Source organism: Lipophrys pholis (genome assembly GCF_963383615.2).
Source record: "Lipophrys pholis genome assembly, chromosome: 22".
In the NCBI taxonomy this organism is placed as follows: Eukaryota; Metazoa; Chordata; class Actinopteri; order Blenniiformes; family Blenniidae; genus Lipophrys; species Lipophrys pholis.
In genome coordinates this window covers 19981826-20003896 of record NC_137644.1, presented here as the reverse complement: position 1 = coordinate 20003896, position 22071 = coordinate 19981826, and the positions used below count along the sequence as shown (strand labels likewise).

Below are 22071 nucleotides of genomic sequence, written 5' to 3'. Positions count from 1 at the left end.
GGCTGCAGCATGCATAGAGCATGATTGACAGGCCATTGGTCCAATCATGACGCCATTCTCAGTCTACGTTCATATCGGTGAAATCTGTTATTTTTATATTTATATACAATTCATATACATTTTTGTATTTATATAACACGTATATACATTTTATATTTAAACTTGAAATTGAGTCTCATCATCAAAACAGAAATCCTGATAAAAACATCATAGGAGTGCAAAACTATGATTACTTTTAATGAAAAACACATTTTTACTGGTGATTTTTTATTTTTTTTGTAGTTGTAATGACGATGAAGTGAAACTACTATTGCAGCTGCTTATATTGAAGAACTTTCCAGATATTTTTTAAATTAAAAGCCTCGATAAAGAGTTTTTATTTTGATTGTATGTATCTTAACAGCTGTGAGATCAATACAGCTATGTGGACCTTTTCACCCTGTTTTCATACTATTGTAATCAGAAGTATTGCCAAGAATACCAAATTCAGTGAACATTCAAAAATGACGACAGAAACTCCGACAATTCCTGAAAAAAAAAGTATTTTACTGTGAAAGACTTCAGCCTTCATTCATTGTTACAGCAGAGACACCAACAACACACGACACGGACAAATATCAAACATGGCGTTGCTTTTGGATGTTCGTTATCCTCTACTTCCAAATGGCGCAAATGACAGTTATTGTCGGCTTGGCTTTAAAGGTTGAGAAACAAACGGCTGATTATATTTCTACAGTCAGAAACTTGTCAGAAACAAGGAAAGTCAAGGCAGCGGCTCACATGACACTTTCAAGATTGAAGGAAACCAGTGATACACCAGAGTTCATGAGCGCTGCGATGAGGACAGGAACTACCAGTATTCTAGGTGGCGTCTCTTTTTTTTTCTTCCTACAGCTGGTCGACTCCAGGCGTCTGGGATCAATGTGATCAGTAAATATTTCAGAACAGCTTTTCAACAATGACGACGGAGATCAGGGATCAAAGATCATGAAGGTGAGGTTTCCTTTCAGAAGGCTGTGAACAATCAGATTACCTCCCTGGTAACTCGATTACTCGGATTCAGGACGGGCAGAAAAACACGATACGGCAACGGCTTGGGTCCCGTTTACCACGACAACGTTTAGTGAAAACACAAAAACTTTCACCTCGTTTGGACTCGTCTGTTTACACAGCAACGGTGCCTGGAGTCACTGAAAACACAACTTTTTGAAAGGTCGAACTTTTTGAAAAACGCTCCGATTCTGTCGCAGTGCTAACAGGCCTGATCATTCTCAGTCTCCATGGAAACTTTTCGAAAACAATCTCTGTGTAAATGGCCACTGGGCATGTGCAGTACGACCCCCGTACATACTTCTTCTGCACATGCTCAGTAGAGCGACAATAACAACCATGGCGGTCATGACTCCCAGTCCGTATTTTTACGAATGTCTGTGTACGAACATTGTTAACGTTTATAGCGTATCGTTCTCATGTGTGTTTTCATTATAAAAACAACCAACAGCGCCCACGAGTGGCCAAACAGCAAAGCTACATCGTTTCCAGCGTTTCTGCCGACGGACATAGTTTTGCAAATGTTGCGGTGTAAACAGGAAGATGATGCGTTGTCGTGTAAACGGGCTCCTACAGTAGATCCTCTTGAAAACAAGCCGACTTGTCTGGTGTTAACACTGGAAAACCATCAGGCAGTGCACATTCAACATGGAGGATTCATGTCACACCTCCCGTCTAAATACTCCAACGGTCCTTTACTTTTCGATGGTGATAGAAGTGTGCTCATGAGAGTGAGGATGAACAAACTATGGCAATATATTGATTCAGCTTTCCTCCTTCCATGACACCAGACTCAGTTTCAAGGTTTCAACACTGGAGTCATTATTCAAGTAATCACTTTAAAAACAATCCTGGAGTAAAGTACATTCCCTCAGTATCACTACTTGATCACGACAGCACATTGATATTCATGTTGTGAAGGATTCCGAATTGTTTTGATCTTTCTCTAAGGGGACTTACTCAGATTTATTAGATTCTTTTAACACATATAAGAAGTTTGAAGTCCCCAATATTAACCTTTAAAGCATGTTTTTGGACTGTGGGAGGAATCCTGGAGGAACAAACTCCAGGTCCGGGCTCAAACCGGGGGGGCTGTTCTCTCTGTGGGCGACGGTGCTAACCACTACACCAACAACAAGCAGCTCACAACAACATCCTTATTAAACGGCAGCGTGACCGACCCCGTCTGAACAAACCCCGCTCTGTCTCGTCAAGGACCCCGTCTTTCTGAACGCCCATTGTCTGGCGAGCGCCCGGCCTCTCAAAAGCTCCTTTCACGCAACGAGCACTGCGCCTGACAACACTGAGTGTGGGTAATTTGACACCGGGCTCATTGTCTCTCTCTTGATATGCGCTGTGCCTGGTGCAAATGAACGCCGTCACCACTTCAGCCACATTCACGAAGAACAGCAAACGATGCGAAGCAGGTCCCCGTTAAAGGTACAGCAGGTGTGGCGCGGTTTCCTCAGGCGTCCTGGTTTCACAAGCTTGAAATCATTACAGACGTTAAAATGCGTTAAGAGTGCTTCGCCTGCAGCGAAGCGCCGAATCCCTCCACGTGTAAGGCAAAGCTGAGACTGGCTGATAAGATTTTAAACGTTGCTGTTCCGTTGTCAGCACTGACAAAATAAAACTGTCATTCAAAGCTAAAAGTTCAAGTCATTAAATCCAGGAATTGCCTTTTTTGGGGGGGGGGAGGACAATAGCGGTGGCACTGGGGCCTAAAGGTTTTAAAATGGTGGATTGATTTCGCCCTGGAAAAGAATTCACTTAAAAAATAAGTTATTCGTGTGTCGCTCTCATGTTTGTCGCCCTCTGTTGGTGGTTTGAGGAGCTGCGATGAGCTTTCCAAAGTGGAATGTAGTGGCAGTGCAACCTTTGGGGGCCTTAACAAAACTGCAGAATTTACTTTCAAAGGTAGACAGTTGTTTCTTTTCCTTTTATCTTTTCTGGGTATTTTTCATAAAAACGTTGGGGGATCCCTAGAAAAAGAATCATGAAAGACGTGTCCCGACGCCACGGTGTGAAAGAGCACAGTTTAAAGAGTTTCAAGAGTTTCTCTAGCAGCACTGGACATGAACCAGAATCCCGCTCTTCCAGACCGTGGTCACTGAGGGCGGCCGAGCAAAGGCGTCGCTCTGCCGCGGAAAGTCTGGCAACGCTAACCTCACTTCCTTTCAAGCATGTCCCATTAGGCCAAAACGTTTCCTATCAGTTTAAACTCCATCCATCCAGCAGTGATCAAGTACGACTGTCAGGGCCTTTGGTACGAGTGGTGTGGTTGTGCGAGGCCAGGCCTGGGGGGAGTGGGGGTGGGGGGGCGGGGGGGGGGGGGGGCTCCTCAGAAAGGCCAGTGTAATTCGTCGAAGTCCCCCGACTGACTCATGTTCACGTCCGTCTCCAGCAGGCTCATGATGACCGCCATGGCGGCCTCGTCGCTGCTGAAGCTGCTCAGGCCCGGCACCATGATGTCCAGGTCCAGCTGGGACGGCTCGCCTGGGGAAGACAAGCACCGATTCTGTTGAAATGACTCATCGCTTTCTATCAGCGTCGCAACATTTAACACGCTCAGTCACCTAATCGAGGTAAAACGCACAGCTTTCGTTGTGTTGTTTACGTGACAACGGTGATCTGAGTCACTGGAAATATCATTGATTTTAAAACACTCTGCATCCATCGTGTCCGCCGCTGCCACTGCGCGTTCTTCTGCACATGCTCAGTAGAGCCAATCAGAACAAAGTTTCCTCCGTCGTGTCACAACTCCCAGTCCAGATCCTCCTGGACTTGGTGGTTTTATTTTGACAGCCACCGTACTAACAATCCAACTTGGTGGTTTTATTTTGACAGCCACCGTACTAACAATCCAACTTGGTGGTTTTATTTTGACAGTAACAACCCAGCTTCAAAATCATTGCAGATACAGAATCTGCACGCCGTGTTTCTCGACATCCAGATGAGAGTACCTGAACTTTCCGAGGCGCCGCTGCTCGTGCCCGTCGTCGTGCGCGAGTCCGACTGCGTCTGTGACGAATTTCCTGCTGCTTCGTCTCTGCCGGGCGCCTGCAGACGGACAGGAAGACACAGCGATGCACGTCTCAGCTCTCGACTCGGCAGGTTCAGTTCAGCCACAATCAGCTGCCTACAGCCGGTACTTCATAGTAAAAGTCTGTTTTGTTTTAATCCTGTAACTGAGTTACTCACACTCTTGTTGGCTTGAGGGGAAAGCAGGGGGGATTTCTCCTGAACCGGCCCGAACGGACTGGAAGCTCCACTGGATGGAGACGAGTTGATCCTGGACAGAAGCACATGAAACTTCAAACAGCTGAAGGACATCCGAATGAAGAAAAGTCAATTTAACGGAACACTTTTGAATTACAGTTGAATTAAAGTAGTTGAAAGATGAGATAACATCAGCTTAGCCCCAATATGTTTTAATAGTGATCAATAAAAGGAATTATCTTCAGTATTACTGCAGATGTTGATGTTAAAAAACAACAATGAGCCTAAACTAAAAACATCAACAACCGAGAACGAATGTCAGAAAGAAAGGTTCTGCTCCAGTTCTACTTGGTGGATCACAGTCTGGTACCTGCTCAAGTCCATGAGCTCGTTTGCGATTTGAGTGCCGATGCTGCCGGCGTAGATCATGGTGCCCACGCCGCTGGAGAGGCCGGGAATTACAGGGATCTGCTTTGTGTCCTCGGCTGGAGAAGAAAGATATAATATAAATATCACACCGGTTCCTGCACGAGTCCACAACAGGCCACTCTGTGCATCTCTTACCCTGAAGGGCTTTGAAACTGCCTCTCTCCTCATCTCTTGTGTGACCCTGCCCCCTGTTGACAGAAACGAGTATTACACCCAAGGTTTCCAACGGAATGAAGAGATGCACCTCAAACAGCTCCTTCCTGTCTGTTACTCACGGGACAACTCTGCTTAAAGACACGATGAACTCCACTTCTTTGGTCCACGGGTTTGTGAAACTAAACCACTGACTTTGGAGGCAAACGTAGGAGCCGTGTTTCGTCTTGAACTTGTAGCACTGCGTCTCGATCTTCTCTTTGCTGTGGAGAACTGCCAAGAGACCAGACAGCGATATCACGACAGAGCACAGCTCTATGGTTTATAACAAGCTCCTCCATAGCTAAAATAACACAATTCTTGAAGATCCCAAAGGTACAAATCATTGAAACTCTTTCAAAGTTGTAAAAACATTCAATTTTCAGGCGGAATTTTAAAGAAATCTTTATAGGAAGGAACATAAGTTGTCCTGAAGCTGTGTTCATTTAGAATCAGGGTCTTAATAATGACGCTGAGGGCGAAATCCAGATTAAATAGTTACAGGTTAACGTTTGAATTAATTCTGAAATGAGTTAAAACCTGCAAGAAGACGAGCCGCTGAGTTCTGAACTCGGTTGATTATTTCCAGTTGATTTAATGTGACTCCAGAAAGGAGCATGTGCTTCTGCTGTGTCAGCTCATTTTAACAAACCTGGTGAGAGTGGACTGGTTAATAATAGCTTTGTAATAGATGAGTAACTAGAACTCTTAATCTCTTCTTTGTTTTAGTGCTGGGCTCTGCAAAACACGTTTAACCTTCAAAATGAGGCCGAGACGCTTCTAATGTTTCATATAGTTTTGAAAGTTGTACAAAAACTGAACTTTGCGTTTTAAGAAGCTTCAATTACAAAATTTAGAATGGAAAACATTTCATTACACTTTCAGCTGCTTTTGTACCTGATTTTAGTGGTTTCATCTTCTTTTCCAGCATTTTTCAGACATTATAGAATAGAATAGAGTAGAATAGAGTAGAATAGAATAGAGTAGAATAGAATAGAGTAGAAATTCCTTTAAGTATTGCTCCACACAGAATAAATACAAAGAAAAGTAAATATCAAATATCACACACTAAAAATCAAATAAGTAATTTTAAATAAGATAAAGACGTCTTAACAGCGACGATAAGAAAAGGAAGAAATGAACCCGAACACAGTGAAACATTATTTACAGGGAGAAGTTATAGAGTCTTATGGCCACAGGAAGGAAGGACATTATAGCCATTTTAACATTTTACCTCTTTTCTAAGTTTGTCTTTATTCATTTTTGATCTTTTTTCCCTTTTAGAAAATCTTGTCATTTCAGCATTTTTTTCCACCTTCGTTATTCTGCCTTTCATTTAAAGCCTTTTATTTTTTTAATCCAATGTTAAAAATGACTGGTGTGTGAATAAAATAAAGAATAATTTTAAATGTTTAATTAGGTATAATCTTCTGAAAGCTTCAGGGAGCCTCTACGAATGAGCCAGTGGCCCGTTTTAGTGCAACAGAGAATTAATATATTATTAAGAACTTCATATTTATTGAACTTCAAACTTGCTTTTCTTAACTCTTACTTTAGTTTGGGGGGTTTCTGCTACGTAAAGCATCTTTGAGTGAACAAAATAGGGCTATAAAGATTTGATGTATTATTAACAACAGCAACAACAACAACAATAATAATAATAACAATGGTAATAATAATGATGATAATAATACTAATACTACTACTACCACTACTACTGTTACTAATAATAATAATAAAAAATAATGATGATGATAATACTAATAATACTACTACCACTACTAATAATAATACTAATAATACTACTACTACTACTACTAATAATAATAATAATAATAATAATGATGATGATGATGATAATAATACTAATACTACTACTACTACTACTACTACTACTACTACTACTAATAATAATAATAATAATGATGATGATGATAATAATACTAATACTACTACTACTACTACTACTACTACTACTACTACTACTACTACTACTACTACTACTACTACTACTAATAATAATGATGATGATGATGATGATGATGATGATGATGATGATGATGATGATGATGATGATAATACTACTACTACTACTACTACTACTACTACTACTAATAATAATAATAATAATAATAATAATAATAATAATGATACTACTACTAATAATAATAATAATAATAATAATAATAATAATAATAATAATAATGATACTACTAATAATAATAATAACTGCTCTTTTACAACACGACAACCCTGAAATGAAAGACACGTTTCACAACGTTTCCTCTCATCATCAGATATTCACTCTGATCCAACGAGGAACAAAAACTTTGTCACATCAACTTTTCCAGCTCTGGAACACTTTAGAGTAATCTTTAAATTACTTTCCTCTTTGGCCCTTTTTAAGGATAAATCATTTTATTATAATCTGTTGAAATAGTATCCCACCGATCCCGAGTTGACATGCTGTGACTGTTTTTAATTAACACCTTGTTTCTGTTATTTTCATTTTCATGTTTGTTGTTGGGAAGATTTCATATAATTATATATCATATAAGCCCCTTCAGCTTCTTTCCTCTCCTGCAGTTTGGTTTCTTCTCTCATAATTCTGTATTGTATTCATAGATTGTGCAAATAAAGAAAATACCTTATTAAATTATGAGCAAAATGCTCTGACAATATTGATTTTAATATTTTAATTACATTATGTTGGTTGCTTGAGATTTGACCAGAACTTTAGATTCTGCGGTTCATGACGAGGCGCCGTTTGTTTTGCTGCATCACCTTGCCTGTGTTTCTCTGCGAGGTGCTGCAGGTCGTCCTGGTGGAAGTACTCGTAACAGGACGTGCCAAGAACTTCCTGCGGCAGGTAGCCGATGACGGTCGTGGCTCTGGGAAGAGACGGAGATGGAGGTTAACTATTCCGGCTTTCCCCGTCTCTCCCGCTGCCTCACAGGAAGATTGAATGAATGTAAAGAAAATAAATAAATAAATAAATAAACTGCTCAATAGATTTGTCATCCGACACTTTACTGGGGAAAGGTTGAGAAATCAATGCTTCATATACTTGTGTTGTGTAATTACTTCCCAACAAATGAGAAGATGCCATCAAGATGCACGGCTCCATACTGAGAAACAATGGCAAAGACAGAAAGGATTATCTCCAGTGACAGTTCCACTAATCAAACTGCTGCTGTGTCGCTCAGACGCCTTCCCACCACCGCCTCTGCCATTCCTTTCTCAGCGGGGCAGCCAATGCGCGGCTCGAACGTGATATAGTGCGGGTGGATGTAGGTAGAAAGTAGAAACTCACTGTTGATCTACAAAAGTGAACTTGCCGTCGATTGCACAGCGGGTGACGAACTCGGTGGGCTTGATGTGGATGTCTTTGGGGGGCTGGTGGGAGACCGGAGGGTGGAGGCGGCACACCGTCACCAGGCAGGTGAGGTTGGAGAGCTCCTTGTCGGCGTCGCTCTCCGAGTCCACCTGGCTGCTGGGCCAGCTGCGCATGTAGCCAGTGCAGTGGAGGGTGCAGTACCGGTAGGAGTCTGCGGGGGCAGAGCGCATCATTTAAGGTCAAAGACATTTCAGTTCAGGGGCCACATCCAGGCCGATTTCCTCCTGTGTGGGTGAAATAGTGCCATAAAAACCATTAAACCTTTCACGTTTTTTCTTTGTTGTGCAGCGAAAGATAAACTATGAAAATGTCAAACAATTACTACAGGAATTCACTACAATCTCAACATGAAGTCACTTATAAAGTTGTCATATTCTCCATCGTTTCATCTCTTCTTCTTGGTTCTGGTCGGTCCAGAAACCTTCAGTATTCTAAGTTTCTAGCTCCTCCTTGATTTTCCTCATTTGAATATTGGATCATAGGAGCTGCATTCAGAATCTGCTGTGTCTGTGTGAGCTGGACTGGCTCCGCCCACACATGCCCATCTTGGGAAGAGGAGGAAGTACTTCCTCTCGTGGTGCCATGTGCCAGAGCAGAGCCGCCTAATTGTGGGAGGAGTCAAAGGGAGGGCCTACCTTGATTGGGATTGGCTAAACCCCCGATGACACTATATAGGGTTTGATTTCTGATTGGCTGGTTGGAGCAACACACTTTTTATAACCTGAAACAAGCCAGGGACAGAGAGGACAGACTGTCTTCACTTCTGGGACGTCAGTCCAGGTATGGGGACGAGTAGTACTGTTGGAGAACCTTTAGGAAGTGGATTTTATATAGTATGACCCCTTTATGAAACTTTCTGGTACAAAATACAGTGAAATGTTAAAAAGAAAAAGCTTCTCCTGTTGCTCTTGCATTATGCATGTGTACAAACTCACCCTGACAACTTTCATGCCGATATCTCAGCTCAGTGTTTGTTTGAAAAAAATCAATGTTTTCTTTGAAATGTTAACAATTTCCTTGGTGGTTTGGCCTCTTATGTTTGACACACCTGCACTATAGCTGTTGCACCACTGACAATAAAACCATAAAAAGCACAACTCTTCTCCTGCTAGATGCTTTTAATGTGGAAGTATGAATATGAATATTTGTAAGGACTGAAGGTGGCGACATGTGGTCCAAGAATGAAAACCAGTTTGCCGCCGCTGCTACTGAATAGTCCCGTCCCCCCCCCCCCCCCCCCCCCCCCCCCCCCCCCCCCCCCCCCCCCTTGCAGTTGCTGAGGTTTTCCACTGTGTGGTGCTCTTCCTCTACTATTCACAGGCTTCTTACTCTGATGTTATACAACGCTGTAACACTGACCTCCTTCCTGTGCAGGACAACACGTTTTGAAGCGTGACATCAATTGGAGATGGAATAAAAGAAGTGTTAAATGTCTCGGCGGCCCTGACACACATCGGGAGAAGAAGAGTTTCTGTGGTTTTATAAATTGGCAAAGTAATTATCCCAGCTGTCTTTGATTTATTCAGCTTCTGCCTAGAAAGTGGGGAATTTGAAAGTGCATGCTCCAATCCTACACTTTAAACTTGTGCAAACATTGTTGGGAAATGGAATAGCAAGACCCCCCCCCCCCACACACACACACACACACACACAGCCCTCCACCTGCCCACCAGATCTTTATCAGATCACTTTATCTATCAACCAACAGCCGACGGTCCAAAACTTTCCACTGCACTCGCTTGTTTTCCACCAGCGACTTAAAACACTGACCTCATTGCCTAGAAACGCATCCAAACTTCTTTTTCAGTTTTTAATCCTTTGAAACACATCCACTATCCTCCACCTTGCACGGCGGTGCCAGAACGCCCCGCAGGCAGACGGCTGAACGTGACTGAGCAACACAGAAGAGCCAGTCTCGGGTTTTTTTTTCCAGGAATCAACTCATTCACTCACGTTACGCACACAGAGCACTTCAGAGTGTGATGGTGGGACATAGTGCTGATTTATCCAGTCCGGTTGTAAACGTGTGTGAGCTCTACGAGCATCGCAGTTTCATGAGATCATTTCCATCATGTGTCAAACTGCTTTCAATGCAAATTCTGTTTTGACTGAAGGTGATCCGACATTAATTTGCAAGTATTCGCTTGAATATATGGAATTATGAAGACCAGGAGAACCAGTTTAGACCAACCTCTCATCTGAGCGTGTGCAAACTGTGTGTGGAAACGTCTTGCCTCGGCGCTGTGCACGCGTCCACGTGACGGCCCGGCCTCCACCGCTCATCTTCAACCCACAAAGTGTGAATGAGACGGCTGATGCTAATCTGAGCTTAAGGCTCGGCGCTCTGACCAGAGAGCAGCTCAGCCGGCCTGCATCCCGGGTGAACCGGCTCCTCGGGTTTCCTCTGGGCTTCAAATAGCCCATGAATGAAATTAGCAGTGCCAGCAGGTGTGATGACTGGATCACGGCTGGAGATCACGCTCGACTGTGTCTGGGCCGGTGACAACATGTTTGACGTCACTTGGAAACAATCGGAAGACTAACGGGTAAAATGTAGCGTGAACTCTCGTGCTCAGCAGGGTGTAACCGGTCCGTCCTCATTTCTATGGTCTTAATATAAACAAAAAGAGTTGAAGGGATATATATATATATATATAAAACCTGGTAAGTTGAAACGATCATATTTAGTTTTTAGCAGCAATAAAAACACATTTTAAAGGACGAACATTGTTGAACTCGGATATAAAAACAGGACGAACTGTTCAAACAATCTCTTCTTGTGTGTGAGGGTTTTTCCAGGAGCTAAACTTTATTCCCACGGTTGAAAACTCTCCCTCGGAGGGAGTTCCTGTCCACACCACAGCGCCCTTTCTTGTAACCGCATCGATCCTGGCCGATGATCCACGCGGCGCGGCGCTTTAGGAGCGATGATGTCATCGCCGCCACCTCTCCACCTGCTGATGCTATTTGCTTTAATGAGGCCGGATGTTGGATTTATCCAATCCGAGAATTTTTGCACGCTCTTTACCTTCTTGTCCATTTTTGATGCAATTCTATGGCAGAGTTACAGCGCCCCCTATAAGCCTGGCATATGTACTACATTGTCTCTTTCCTAGTGCAGTGAATGTGATTCAGTGTCGAGCTGCTCACACGGTGCAAAGTGGAAACTATTTACCGATAAATTACTGTTCACTTTAAATGGCCAAAGGGCTGAAGCCTGCTGCTAATCTAATCCTTCATTTCATGTTACTTATGAACATGTAACTTTACAAAAAAAAAGAAAAGATCTCGAGAACGTAACATCATTCTGAACTGTAACCCTGAATTATTCAGTTTTTTGTTATCTCTAGTTAATATGATCCATCACTGTGCTCAGGTCTGGACTCACCTTTCTTTTTCGACATGCTGGGTCGCGACTGGTTGTCCTCGTGCTTCCCCGCCACTCGACTGTGCTTCATGCGGCAGAAGAAGGAGCGGCGGGCTCCGGTGGAGAGGTGGGACGGCCTGACAGGAGCCTCCACCGGCAGCTGAACCCCGGCTGCTCTCACAAACACAGAGGAACACGTCAGGAATACAGTGTCTTTATTCTCTTTCAGGTTTCACTCGGACGGCAGACTGACTTGCTGCGTCGATGAGTCTCTGGCGTGGGTACATCTCCGAGGACGACAGCTGCTCTTTCACCTTGTTGATGTCTTTGTGGTGTATGAAGTCAAATAAGCTCTGGCCGGTCAGTTCCAACTGTCAATACGAGCACATTAAATATGTTTATTCTCTTTAAACAGACAAAACATGAAGGACGTACATCTTATCAGTGGAAATGCTTCTGGACTGTGACAGATAATCTCTGCATCCTGTATCATGTCACAGTTTGGTGATAAGCCTCCATATAACACATTCTGCCCCTCCATTGTGGAGTCAGGTTTCTTTAGCAGCTTTTCTCTTGCATCCCTGTTAATCCCTGTTCCTCTCTGCCGGCAGTCAAGGAAGAGAAAATCTCAGATGCGTAGCAGGTGTTGCTCTCAGGCTTTTCTATAAAAGCCACTCGATCAGCCACTCGGTGCAGCGTTTTAGGAGCCCGAAAATGTGTGTTTGTTGGTTTTTTCCCAACACGGGTTCCAGAGTCGGGGAATTCTAAGACGTGGGTTTTGAGGTGTGGACGAACAAAAACACATATTTGCGGAAAACGATTACGTGACAGTAGTTTTGAGGTAATCTTGCTAACAGACATACAGTACAGACAGGAGTCTTCTCCTCTTCTCAGTGGTTGTGTTCTCCGTGTCTTCTTCTGTGTTCTTTGGTGTATTTGGTGAGTCACAGCACCCCCTAAAGGCCTGGCATATGTACTACATCGTGTTGAGCCGTGTTCGTAGTGACGTGCGGGCAGAATTTATTTTACGAGATTGTCGGGGAGAAAAAAGATGGTTTTGTCTCGTTTGGACGGGGCCTGAGTGTGTGTGAGACGTATTAAAATCCAACACACCTGACTGAAGTTGAGGATCTTGGAGACGGATTCAGAGATGAAGAGGATTTTTGCTCGGTCACAACTGACGACTAACAGGAATCCATCCGCCGCCTGAGAAAAGGTGGGAAACGACGTTAACCGACAGGTGGATGAACGACGGGAGACATTCAGGTGACTGTGGTCCCCTACCCTGAGCAGAAGGTGCCTGAGGTCGTCGTGCGGCAGGATGGAAGGCTTACAGGTGGTGTCGGTGAAGGCGCTGCCCGTCCCAGCTGGAAACACAGCAGCTCTCAGTCTCAACCGCAACAACATCACCTGCGCTTCTACTGACCCACCGTCGCTGAGCTCTACCTTTCAGGGCTTTCAGGTGTTGCACGGCCTTCCGCAGCACGGTGAGCTTGTCCAGTTTGCGCGCCATGGGCTGACAGGTGGGAATCATGGCCGACAGCTCGTCGATGAGGTTGTTCATTTTGTCCCTCCGCCGCTTCTCAATCTGGCGGTGGGGTTCCCTGCAGGTACGACCAGCCGTCAGTCTGCGCCACTCAACACAAAGAGGTCTGCGCCTCGCCTCAATCAAGTTATTCTGGCATAAAGGAAGTCGTTGTGTGTTTTTTTTTTTCTAAAAGCTCCTGACACGTAATGTGACGTGAAAATAGAATCACCTGAAGCATTTCATTTTGATCTGCTGGTCCTCCTCTTCAGATCTGCAAATAAAGAAAACAAACGTTAGAGAGCGAGAGAGAGAGAGAGAGAGAGAGAGAGAGAGAGAGAGAGAGAGATATTACAGTCCAAGGACAGTACCTGCTGAGCTCGTCGTCCATGTGGTAGTCAAGACTTTGCCTGCAGGAATGAGCACACGGTGTCATCCAGAGAATAAACATCCAGGAGAGTGAAATGACAGAAATAACTTACTGTCCGGGGGTGTCTGACCTCTCCTCCACATCGCCCTTCCTCTTTCTTGGCAGCTCGACAGCTGGCAGCGAGGAGGCCGCCTGGCTCGTCCCTTCCTCCTCTTCTGCAGCATCTGAACGTGAAAACAAACACGAAAAGCCACCGATCAACACAAATCTGTCACAAATTTAATTGATGTGAATGAACGAGGAGGAACTCAGTGTTTTCAGCCATTACATTGTCTCCCTGTGTCTTTTAAGAACAAATTTAAAGTTCTTTTAATGGTTTTTAAAAGTCTTAATGGCACGCTCAAGGCCTTCCCTTTAATTAATCCTGTTGTAGGATTTTAGAAGTTTTCTTTTAAATATGATATTTAGCCTGGTTTTAAATGTTCACTGTGTTTTAGTTAGGTTTGAAGTGTGTATATACCAGCGGTGTGCAACCTGTGGCCCCCCGGCTGCTCTGTAGCAGCTCCATGAAGCGTTCAGTAAACAGAAGGTAAATAAACAATTTGTTTTCAGTTTTATTCTATTTGTATTCTATGCTGGTTTTCAACAGTGGTCTAATCTCCAGGACAAAAACAGATCATGAAAGTAGTTGAAATAGATTTTTTTTTTTTTTTTATAGAAAAAAATGGTCAAAGTAAATTGATTAAAATTGGTAGTATGTTTTTAGGAAATAAATAATAAAGGGGGAAAAAAAAGAAAATTATAAAACAGAAAAAAGAACAGAAAAAGGAAAAGAAAGGGGAAAAGGAGAGAAAAATAAAGAAGAAGAAAAAAGACTATTGTGAAACACACATAAAGACACATAAAATGGCTAAAGCAGGAAAATCCATGAAAAAATTAAATAAAAAATGGCCACAAAAGCTAAACAATTTAATAAAATACATCTAAATTGTACTTTCATAAACGCAAACTTGGTTTTTGTATGTGCAACTTTTTTTCCTTTCATTCCAGGTAATTATCATGTGTTTGTGGCTGCAGACAAATTTAGTTTTATTGAAAATTGTTAAAATGGTTCTTTTGGTCATAAAGCGTTGATTACCCCTGGAACCCCTGGAATCCCTGGAACCCCTGGAACCCCTGCTTTATGTCTTTTCAACGTATGAAGTTAAACGTTGCCTTGACTTGCAGAGCGACTTGCTCCCACTTATTTACAACTTACAGGCTTATGGTAGGAAAAGTGATTATTTCAGTCTGGATGTGCGACTTTAAAGCCATGTGTTGTGGTTAATCCAATCACTGTGGGGATTGAAAAAACACTGAAAATCAAGACGGATGCAGGATGAGAACTGAAGCTAAGTGAACTGAGCTCCTCAGTACTAGTTTTTCTTTTTAAATGCGACCCCCCGACAGAAGTTTGCAAACAAGCGCCGCCGCTGAGGATGTGGAGTCATACCCTACTTGTTGAATACGGTCCAGTTTTTAGGTTACACCCGCTGAACTCCGGCTGTCATGGTTTATGTAGGTATGACCTAAAAACACTCGGCTGACTCACAAACTGTTTGCAGTAATTTGCAGGGCAATTATAGTGAAAAGGCTTAAATCTCAGTCAGAAGTGCTCGTCGGTGGAAGTGTGCCACGGGAAACGCTGACCCAAAAACATTCCTGTGAGCACGGGGGCCAAACACTTTCCTCCTTTTCGTCTTGTAATTTCACATTTGTCTTTTGCCAGACCAAAACCCGCTGGCCTCTCAGCCACACACACTTCACACACACACTTCACACACACACTCTTCACACACACACACACCTCTTACTCCCAACGTTTCAACTGAAAACATTGTTTTTTTCATTCGGAAAAGGTTTCGTATTTAAACAAACACGTTGAACCGTGCTGAAAATGATGTCATTTTCCTGAAGGGCCACCAGTTGGCGCTGTTGGTTGCTTTGAAATGAAACCACACACGCGTGTACATACAACAGTACGTTATAAACGTGGATGACGTTGGATTGTTGTTACTGGAGAATTTGGACTGGGAGTCATGACGCTCTGGAGGCGGCCATTGTTGTTATTGTCCATCTACTGAGCATGTGCAGAAGAACTATTTACTACGGCCATGGTGGGCATGCGCAGCAGCAGCGAGCATTTCATCCCGTTTCCATGGCGACGGTGTCGGAGCATTTTCAAAGTCACGTTTTCGGTGTCTCCGAGCACCGTAGTCGTGTAAACAGAGCCCCAAAAACGCAGCAAACGTTTTGCATTTTCTCTTGAAAATGTAAATGTAAACGACCTAATTGTACCCGTAACTCCTGAACAACCTTAAAAAACATGTACGATTCGTCAGGATTCAGCATTTTTCCACCCACAAGTGGGCGAGACCCCATCAGTGCTTTGAACCCAATGAACCAGGAACCTTTAATACGTCCAGCAGCCTCGTTCAAACTTTAACCAGCCGTCGTAAATACGAGCCCCGATCATAACTGGATGAGGAAGACGAGCTTTAAACCACATCCAAACCTTTAAAAACATAAAAACACTGGGAGGTCCATTCTTGAGGTGGTTAAGATCGGACCTCACCTCGGTTTGTTAGGGAGGAGATCACACACTGCTAAAATAACAGTACACACACACACACACACACACACACAGTTCTGCCCTGTAGTCATCTGTTTCAAAGAAAACATTCAACACACTCGCTGTCCCAAGTTTATGAGTTGGAAAAAAAAAAAGCATGTGAGAGTAAATTAGATTTGGGTTATCGTCTTACTAAATGCTTATATAATACCACAACGCTGACCTACTTCCTTCCCGGGTCTCTCACACTTCAAATTGTGACATCCATTTGGCAGGAAGCTGCTAAAAGTGCAGGAAGCCTTTCAGTGTGACTTGTTGACCCACATCCTCAAGGAGAAACGGCAAGTCGGTTTAATTTAACAGATAATCTATTGTTTTCTCAGCTGGAGAATAAAGCACTTAAGAACAAGTTAATGTTGAATATCTGGAACGGTTTTTAATGAACGTCATCTGTTTTTGCAGTGGAGAAAAAGTATCTTCACATCTTGGGGGTGAAATCCCAGAACTTCTCCTCGGTTTCCCCTCCACAGGTTTGAAGAAACGTCGCTACCAGGGCGTGAGAGGCTGGACAGGACCGGTTCAGGTTCACATCCTCTTCGATCCAGACCAGAGTCTCTTCAGGGAAAAAACATTTGGTTTGGGCCAACAAGATTGCTGGTCCCCTTTAAATGCTGGGAATTCAGAGGAATTAGACGCAGAAAGAAAAAGGTGGAAAATAGAGTAAAGAGGAAGAAGTAGTGAGGAAGAGGTAGTGAGGAAGAGGTAGTGAGGAGGAAGTAGTGAGGAAGAAGTAGTGAAGAGGAAGTACAGAAGAGGAAGTAGAGAGGAAGAAGTAGTGAAGAGGAAATAGAGAGGAAGAAGTAGTGAACAGGAAATAGAGAGGAAGAAGTAGTGAAGAAGAAGTACAGAAGAGGAAGTAGAGAGGAAGAAGTAGTGAAGAGGAAATAGAGAGGAAGAAGTAGTGAAGAGGAAGTAGAGAGGAAGAAGTAGTGAAGAGGAAATAGAGAGGAAGAAGTAGTGAAGAGGAAGTAGAGAGGAAGAAGTAGAGAAGAGGAAGTAGAGAGAAAGAAGTAGAGAGGAAGAAGCGAGGAAGACTCATTGATATCTGGCCTGAAGACTACAGGTATATATCACGGTTGTTTGAGGCTACCCATTAGCCACGAGCTAACTGGCCGAGCCACCACAGGATAAAGGGGCGGGACATCCGGACCAATCAATGAGCCATGTTTCATCTTTACTTCCTCTCTGGTCAGTGTTTGTTCCGGGCCACAGCGCCCCCAAATGAGCAGCTGGTGTAACTGCGTGAGGTTTTCCAGTTGGTTTGATCCTGATGACTCTAAAGTCAATGTGAACGCCACCAAACCAAATGAAGGAGTGACAATCCTGACCCCTAGAGGGCGTTGTGGTTCAGGGTGGAAACACCCAGTGAAGGTTGGGGACGACCCGGTGATTTCTCATCACCATGTTTAGTACAACACACACTCAGAAATCTGCTTCCGAAAACACTTCATGACTGTAATAACAGAAGTCAACACCTTTTTAAACCTGTTGTAGCAACAACTAACGTCATCATTGTGGCCATTTTGAATGAAATAAAGCCAATAATGAAATAAAATAGTGTTGAATTATCTTGTAATAGTATTAGAATTATATTGTGATAAAACAATATTACTAATATTATGTTTGAAACGCTAAAACTGTTTAAAGTTTTCTTTGTTTATTGTCATAATCTGTTAGGCATCTTTAAGCTTGGTTGAAAAACCTCTATGAATAAATTGTATTATTATCATTATCACTGCAGCATGTCTGAGGATATTTTTAGATCGATTGTAAACTCCATTATCAGTCTGCAAAGTGCTCCGTAATTGAATCTTGATTCATTTGAACGCAGCGCGCTTTTAAAATCAGAGATTGTTCCAGCAGAGGCTGAACTTTAACAAAACTGACATCACGTTTGAAAATCCAGTTCGGTGTGTCACGGCCGACGTAGGAGTGGAAGGTGGGACTGAGTGGGACGCAGTTTGTCCTGTTCCCTGGTTTAGTCGTGATATTTGTGCAGAGCACCTGAGAGAAGCCGAGCTGCAGGAAACACGCTGACTTCTAGGAAGGAGTCAGAAAGGTCTGAGCAGCCAGCAGGCAGGCTGCCTGAGTGGAACCGACTCGTGACTGTAGCTCCGTCCGACCTACATGCTGGTTCTGTGGCTTTTAATCTCACATGAACGACCCGGGGGAATTGGATGGTGATAAAGAGAGGCCTACTTTACATTAATGATGGTGGAAAAGTCCCCAACAAGCTCCTGTCGTCCCCGACGAGCTGCTAGAACATGGTGAGCTGCAGGTTTATATAGAATCTGACGTCCCACAGCTTCAACACCGACAGAGAGACGAGTTCTGACGGGCAAAAACACACAAGGACGACTCGTAAAAGATGAAGGAGGAGTTCTGAACAGAGCGTCCAAACAGCTTAGATTAGAGCTGACAGAGCGGACAGAGCAGGTAGAGGTCCTCAACATTTCCTGTTACTGTCGCTTTGAAATGCAGGAAACTGATCCTGTATTCATGTTATTCTGCAGCTTGACACCAGAATTCATTACATTTTATTCTCTTTGAAATTTACCACATTTCATGAGACTATAAATTACTAATACGACTGAAAGTTCTTGCACCTACAGAGAAAAGTACAGAGATTGGGCACACATGAAATCTATTTTCTGCTTTACCCTGAATGCCAATGAATTTTTGTGAAACGATGTTTAATTAAAAGACATAAAAAGACCCAAAATACAAACAAAATACACAAAAGAACTATAAAAACATACAAATTGACCAAAAAACCCCACAAAATAACAATAAAGACATAAAATAACTATAAAACAACACAATATGACCAAAACAAACCCCACAAAATAACTACAGGAACACAAATCACCATAAAGAGACACAAAAAGCCCCACAATATTAACAATAAATACATAAAGTAACTATAAAAACACACAAATGACCATAAAGAGACACAAAAAGCCCCACAATATTAACAATAAATACATAAAGTAACTATAAAAACACACAAATGACCATAAAAAGACACACAATAGCTGGAGAAAAACACAAATAACCATAGAAAGTAAGAAAATGATAACATATGCACCCGAAATATTTATAATAACGCAAGACAACTACAAAAAGACAAGAATTAATATAAAGAGACACAGAAAGTGACTTCATAGATACGCTAGGCAGCTTAAAAATCACAAATCAAGAAATACATGGCAACCAGAAAGTGACTCGACAAACAGGCAAAATAAATTATGTTAAAGTGAGAAATAATGAAGCCAAACAGGCAGAAACTTATTAAAATAATAGTAATTAATAGCAATCACACACAAGCAGCACACAGAGACTATAAAGTCCCAAAAAATGATCATAAAAGATGCACTGAAGTATCTGTGATGCAGAAAAGTCAAATATTTGATGTAGAACAAAGAGTGAACGTCTGAGGATTTAACCCTTTGTTAAAGTTCCTGAATCAGCAGGCAGAGCATACAGCAGAGCGCACCTTTAAAAGCACCGTCTGTGGTGGTTTGTGGGTGTAATGACTTACATTAAACCCTTTGGAGTGTCGAATTCCTGTGTATTTCTGTTCCTGAAATGTCTGGGTGTGCTGAATTAAGATGAATTGTTTTGTAATCACTGAAACAATCCTGCATAAACATTTTAAAGCACTGCATATTTGCACCTCGGTGATAAATGATACTGTGAAAATCACACGTTAGGAGCAGGATGAGCTTAATGCTTCACCTGGAAAAGAAAAGAAAAAAGCGAGCCAACAGACCGGGAATATAAAATCCACCTCATGTCGACCTCGCCCTGATATTAGATCTGCTTACCAACATTTTCACAATATCAGTCAGACTCAATAAAACAACACACAACCAGTCATACATGTCCCACGGAGCTTTATCAGGTTTCCACGATGCTTTAAAATCAGCCTCAAAATCAAGTTCACGAAAATGGAAGTGGGAGGAAATGGAAGCAGGAACAGGGAGAACATGCAAACTCCTCACAGAACGGCAGCCGAACCAACAAATTCTAAGAAATTTATTAAAATGTGAATATTAGTCACATCCAATCCAGAGAAATCCAGATTGTAGAAATAGCTGGAATTCAATTACCAACCCTTAATTGTTCTACAATCGAAATCAAACTTTGAATTTTAAAATCCAGCAAATTTCTTTTTGCCTGATTTTTATTTTCAACATTGAAATAATGTATAATGTATATATAATAATGTAAAAATAGCTCAAAATATATTGTATTGTGAAATTCAACTCCTAAAAAATAAATGTGTAATAAAATGTCAACATCTGAAAAAATTCAGTCTCAAAAAAAAAAAAGCTAAATATTCTGTGAAAGTCTGATTTTGATGATAAAACAATAAAATAAAATAAGATTTCAGAGTTCAGACTGCTTACAGATAAACTTCCTTCCTAGTTTTGGCCCCGACATGTTGACAGGAAATGACAAGATGAAGAAATAATAAACACAAACTCAACACTCAGTGATCTGAACGTGAAATCTGGTTCAGTCGTTGTGTCGTCAGGATTTGTGGATTAATTCAGATTTAAAGGAACCGCGGGAGCTCCAGGCTCTGCCTCGGGCTGTGGAGGAGCGGATAGCGGACATTCCCGCGCGCCTCGCCGGGTGAGGAACCGGCGGGAAGCCGCTGCCTCCCTCTGCCGCTGAGCGCGCGCACTGCTGCTCCACTGATCCACTAATCCACTGACCCACTTTGCACCGACCGACCGACCGACCGCGGCACGAGACCCGGGAAACCGTCTCTCCTCCGGCCTGCTGCCCGCTAAAATACCAACTTCAGTTTATCAAAACCAACAGCAACTTTCTTGGCGGGGAGAAAACCCGTCGCCATGGTTACAGTGACGTGTTTGGTGAAGTTTATCCATGAGTATTTTCACTCCCCCCCCCCCCCCTCTTCCTCCTTCTACTCGGGCACGCGCACGCACAACGGAATAATGAATGGAGCGGCTCGAGCCGGTACGCGCGCGGCGCGTCTTTTGCCGGTCGCCGGTTAAAGTTCCCGGTTCGGCGGGTGTGTGGTGAGGCAGGTGTCGGGATGCTGCGTCCATTAATGCGGCGCGGGTTCGAACCCGATCACCGGTGATTCAGCGGCAGTTAGTGGAGGATTATGATAAAATAAAAATCCGACTTTTTTTTAAAAAAAAATTTAAGTTTTGTTTAAAATGGTGGGGAAAAAACTCGCGAACAATTAAACATTAAATAAAAAATAAAATAAATTCCGGCATTTTTTTTTTAAGTTTTGTTTAAAATGTCGAGTGGTGGGGAAAAAAAAAAGTCGGTAATAATGAACCAACATTAAAAACAAAGTAGTTCTTTAATTGAACACAGAGTTATCTTGGAGTAATGGTGGAGAAGCGTACCTGCCGGGCGGTCCACCGTCCCGTCCGAGCCCCCGGCGGCCGACATGCCTGCAGACTGGAGCCTCTGCGGCCGGGAAGCCTCCGGAGCTGCGCGCCGCATGTGGAGCCGTCAGCTGGAGGAGTAACACGGCGGAGCGAGAGGAGAGGAGAGGAGGGCGCTCGGGAGACTGTTGTATAATTGACTTCATTTTTCTCTCCCTCCCTCGCACCCTCCTCCTCTTGTAGTTTTTTTCTCTTTGTACAAGGCGGGGGGGGGGCGTGAGGGACGGTGAGGACGGAACGCCCGGGTCTTCTAGGAAACACAAGAGGGATTTCACGCTTCTCTACTTTATGCTTTATTCATGACCACTCCACGGAGCTCTAATTCATTCATTTATTCAGCTCCTGTCATGAATACTTGATTTAAGTTGCATATAAACGTGTTCAAAAAAAAAATGTCAACAGAATGTTGGATG

General features: G+C 43.0%; 1 protein-coding gene across 1 annotated transcript; it reads right to left on the bottom strand.

Moving 5' to 3' along the window:
* Positions 1-527: 527 nt before the first annotated feature.
* Positions 528-21861, bottom strand: LOC308127129 (basic helix-loop-helix ARNT-like protein 2). The gene is made up of 17 exons (XM_080491936.1): positions 21617-21861; positions 13662-13773; positions 13551-13589; positions 13412-13453; positions 13101-13258; positions 12939-13021; positions 12768-12860; positions 11908-12025; positions 11676-11825; positions 8204-8438; positions 7675-7781; positions 4974-5124; positions 4834-4886; positions 4640-4754; positions 4252-4342; positions 4014-4110; positions 528-3546 (listed from the first exon to the last, which is right to left on the bottom strand). Exons 1-17 carry the CDS (start codon positions 21714-21716, stop codon positions 3392-3394), a joined length of 1899 nt encoding a protein of 632 aa, XP_080348062.1. The 5' UTR covers positions 21717-21861; the 3' UTR covers positions 528-3391.
* Positions 21862-22071: the final 210 nt, after the last annotated feature.

Coding starts and splice junctions, on each gene's coding strand:
- LOC308127129 (XM_080491936.1), bottom strand. CDS start 21,716: ATGCGGCGCGCAGCTCCGGAGGCTTCCCGGCCGCAGAGGCTCCAGTCT. Junction 8,439..11,675: donor CAGCATGTCGAAAAAGAAAG/GTGAGTCCAGAC, acceptor CTGCCCCCGCAG/ACTCCTACCGGTACTGCACC. Junction 4,343..4,639: donor GAGCTCATGGACTTGAGCAG/GTACCAGACTGT, acceptor GCTTCTGTCCAG/GATCAACTCGTCTCCATCCA.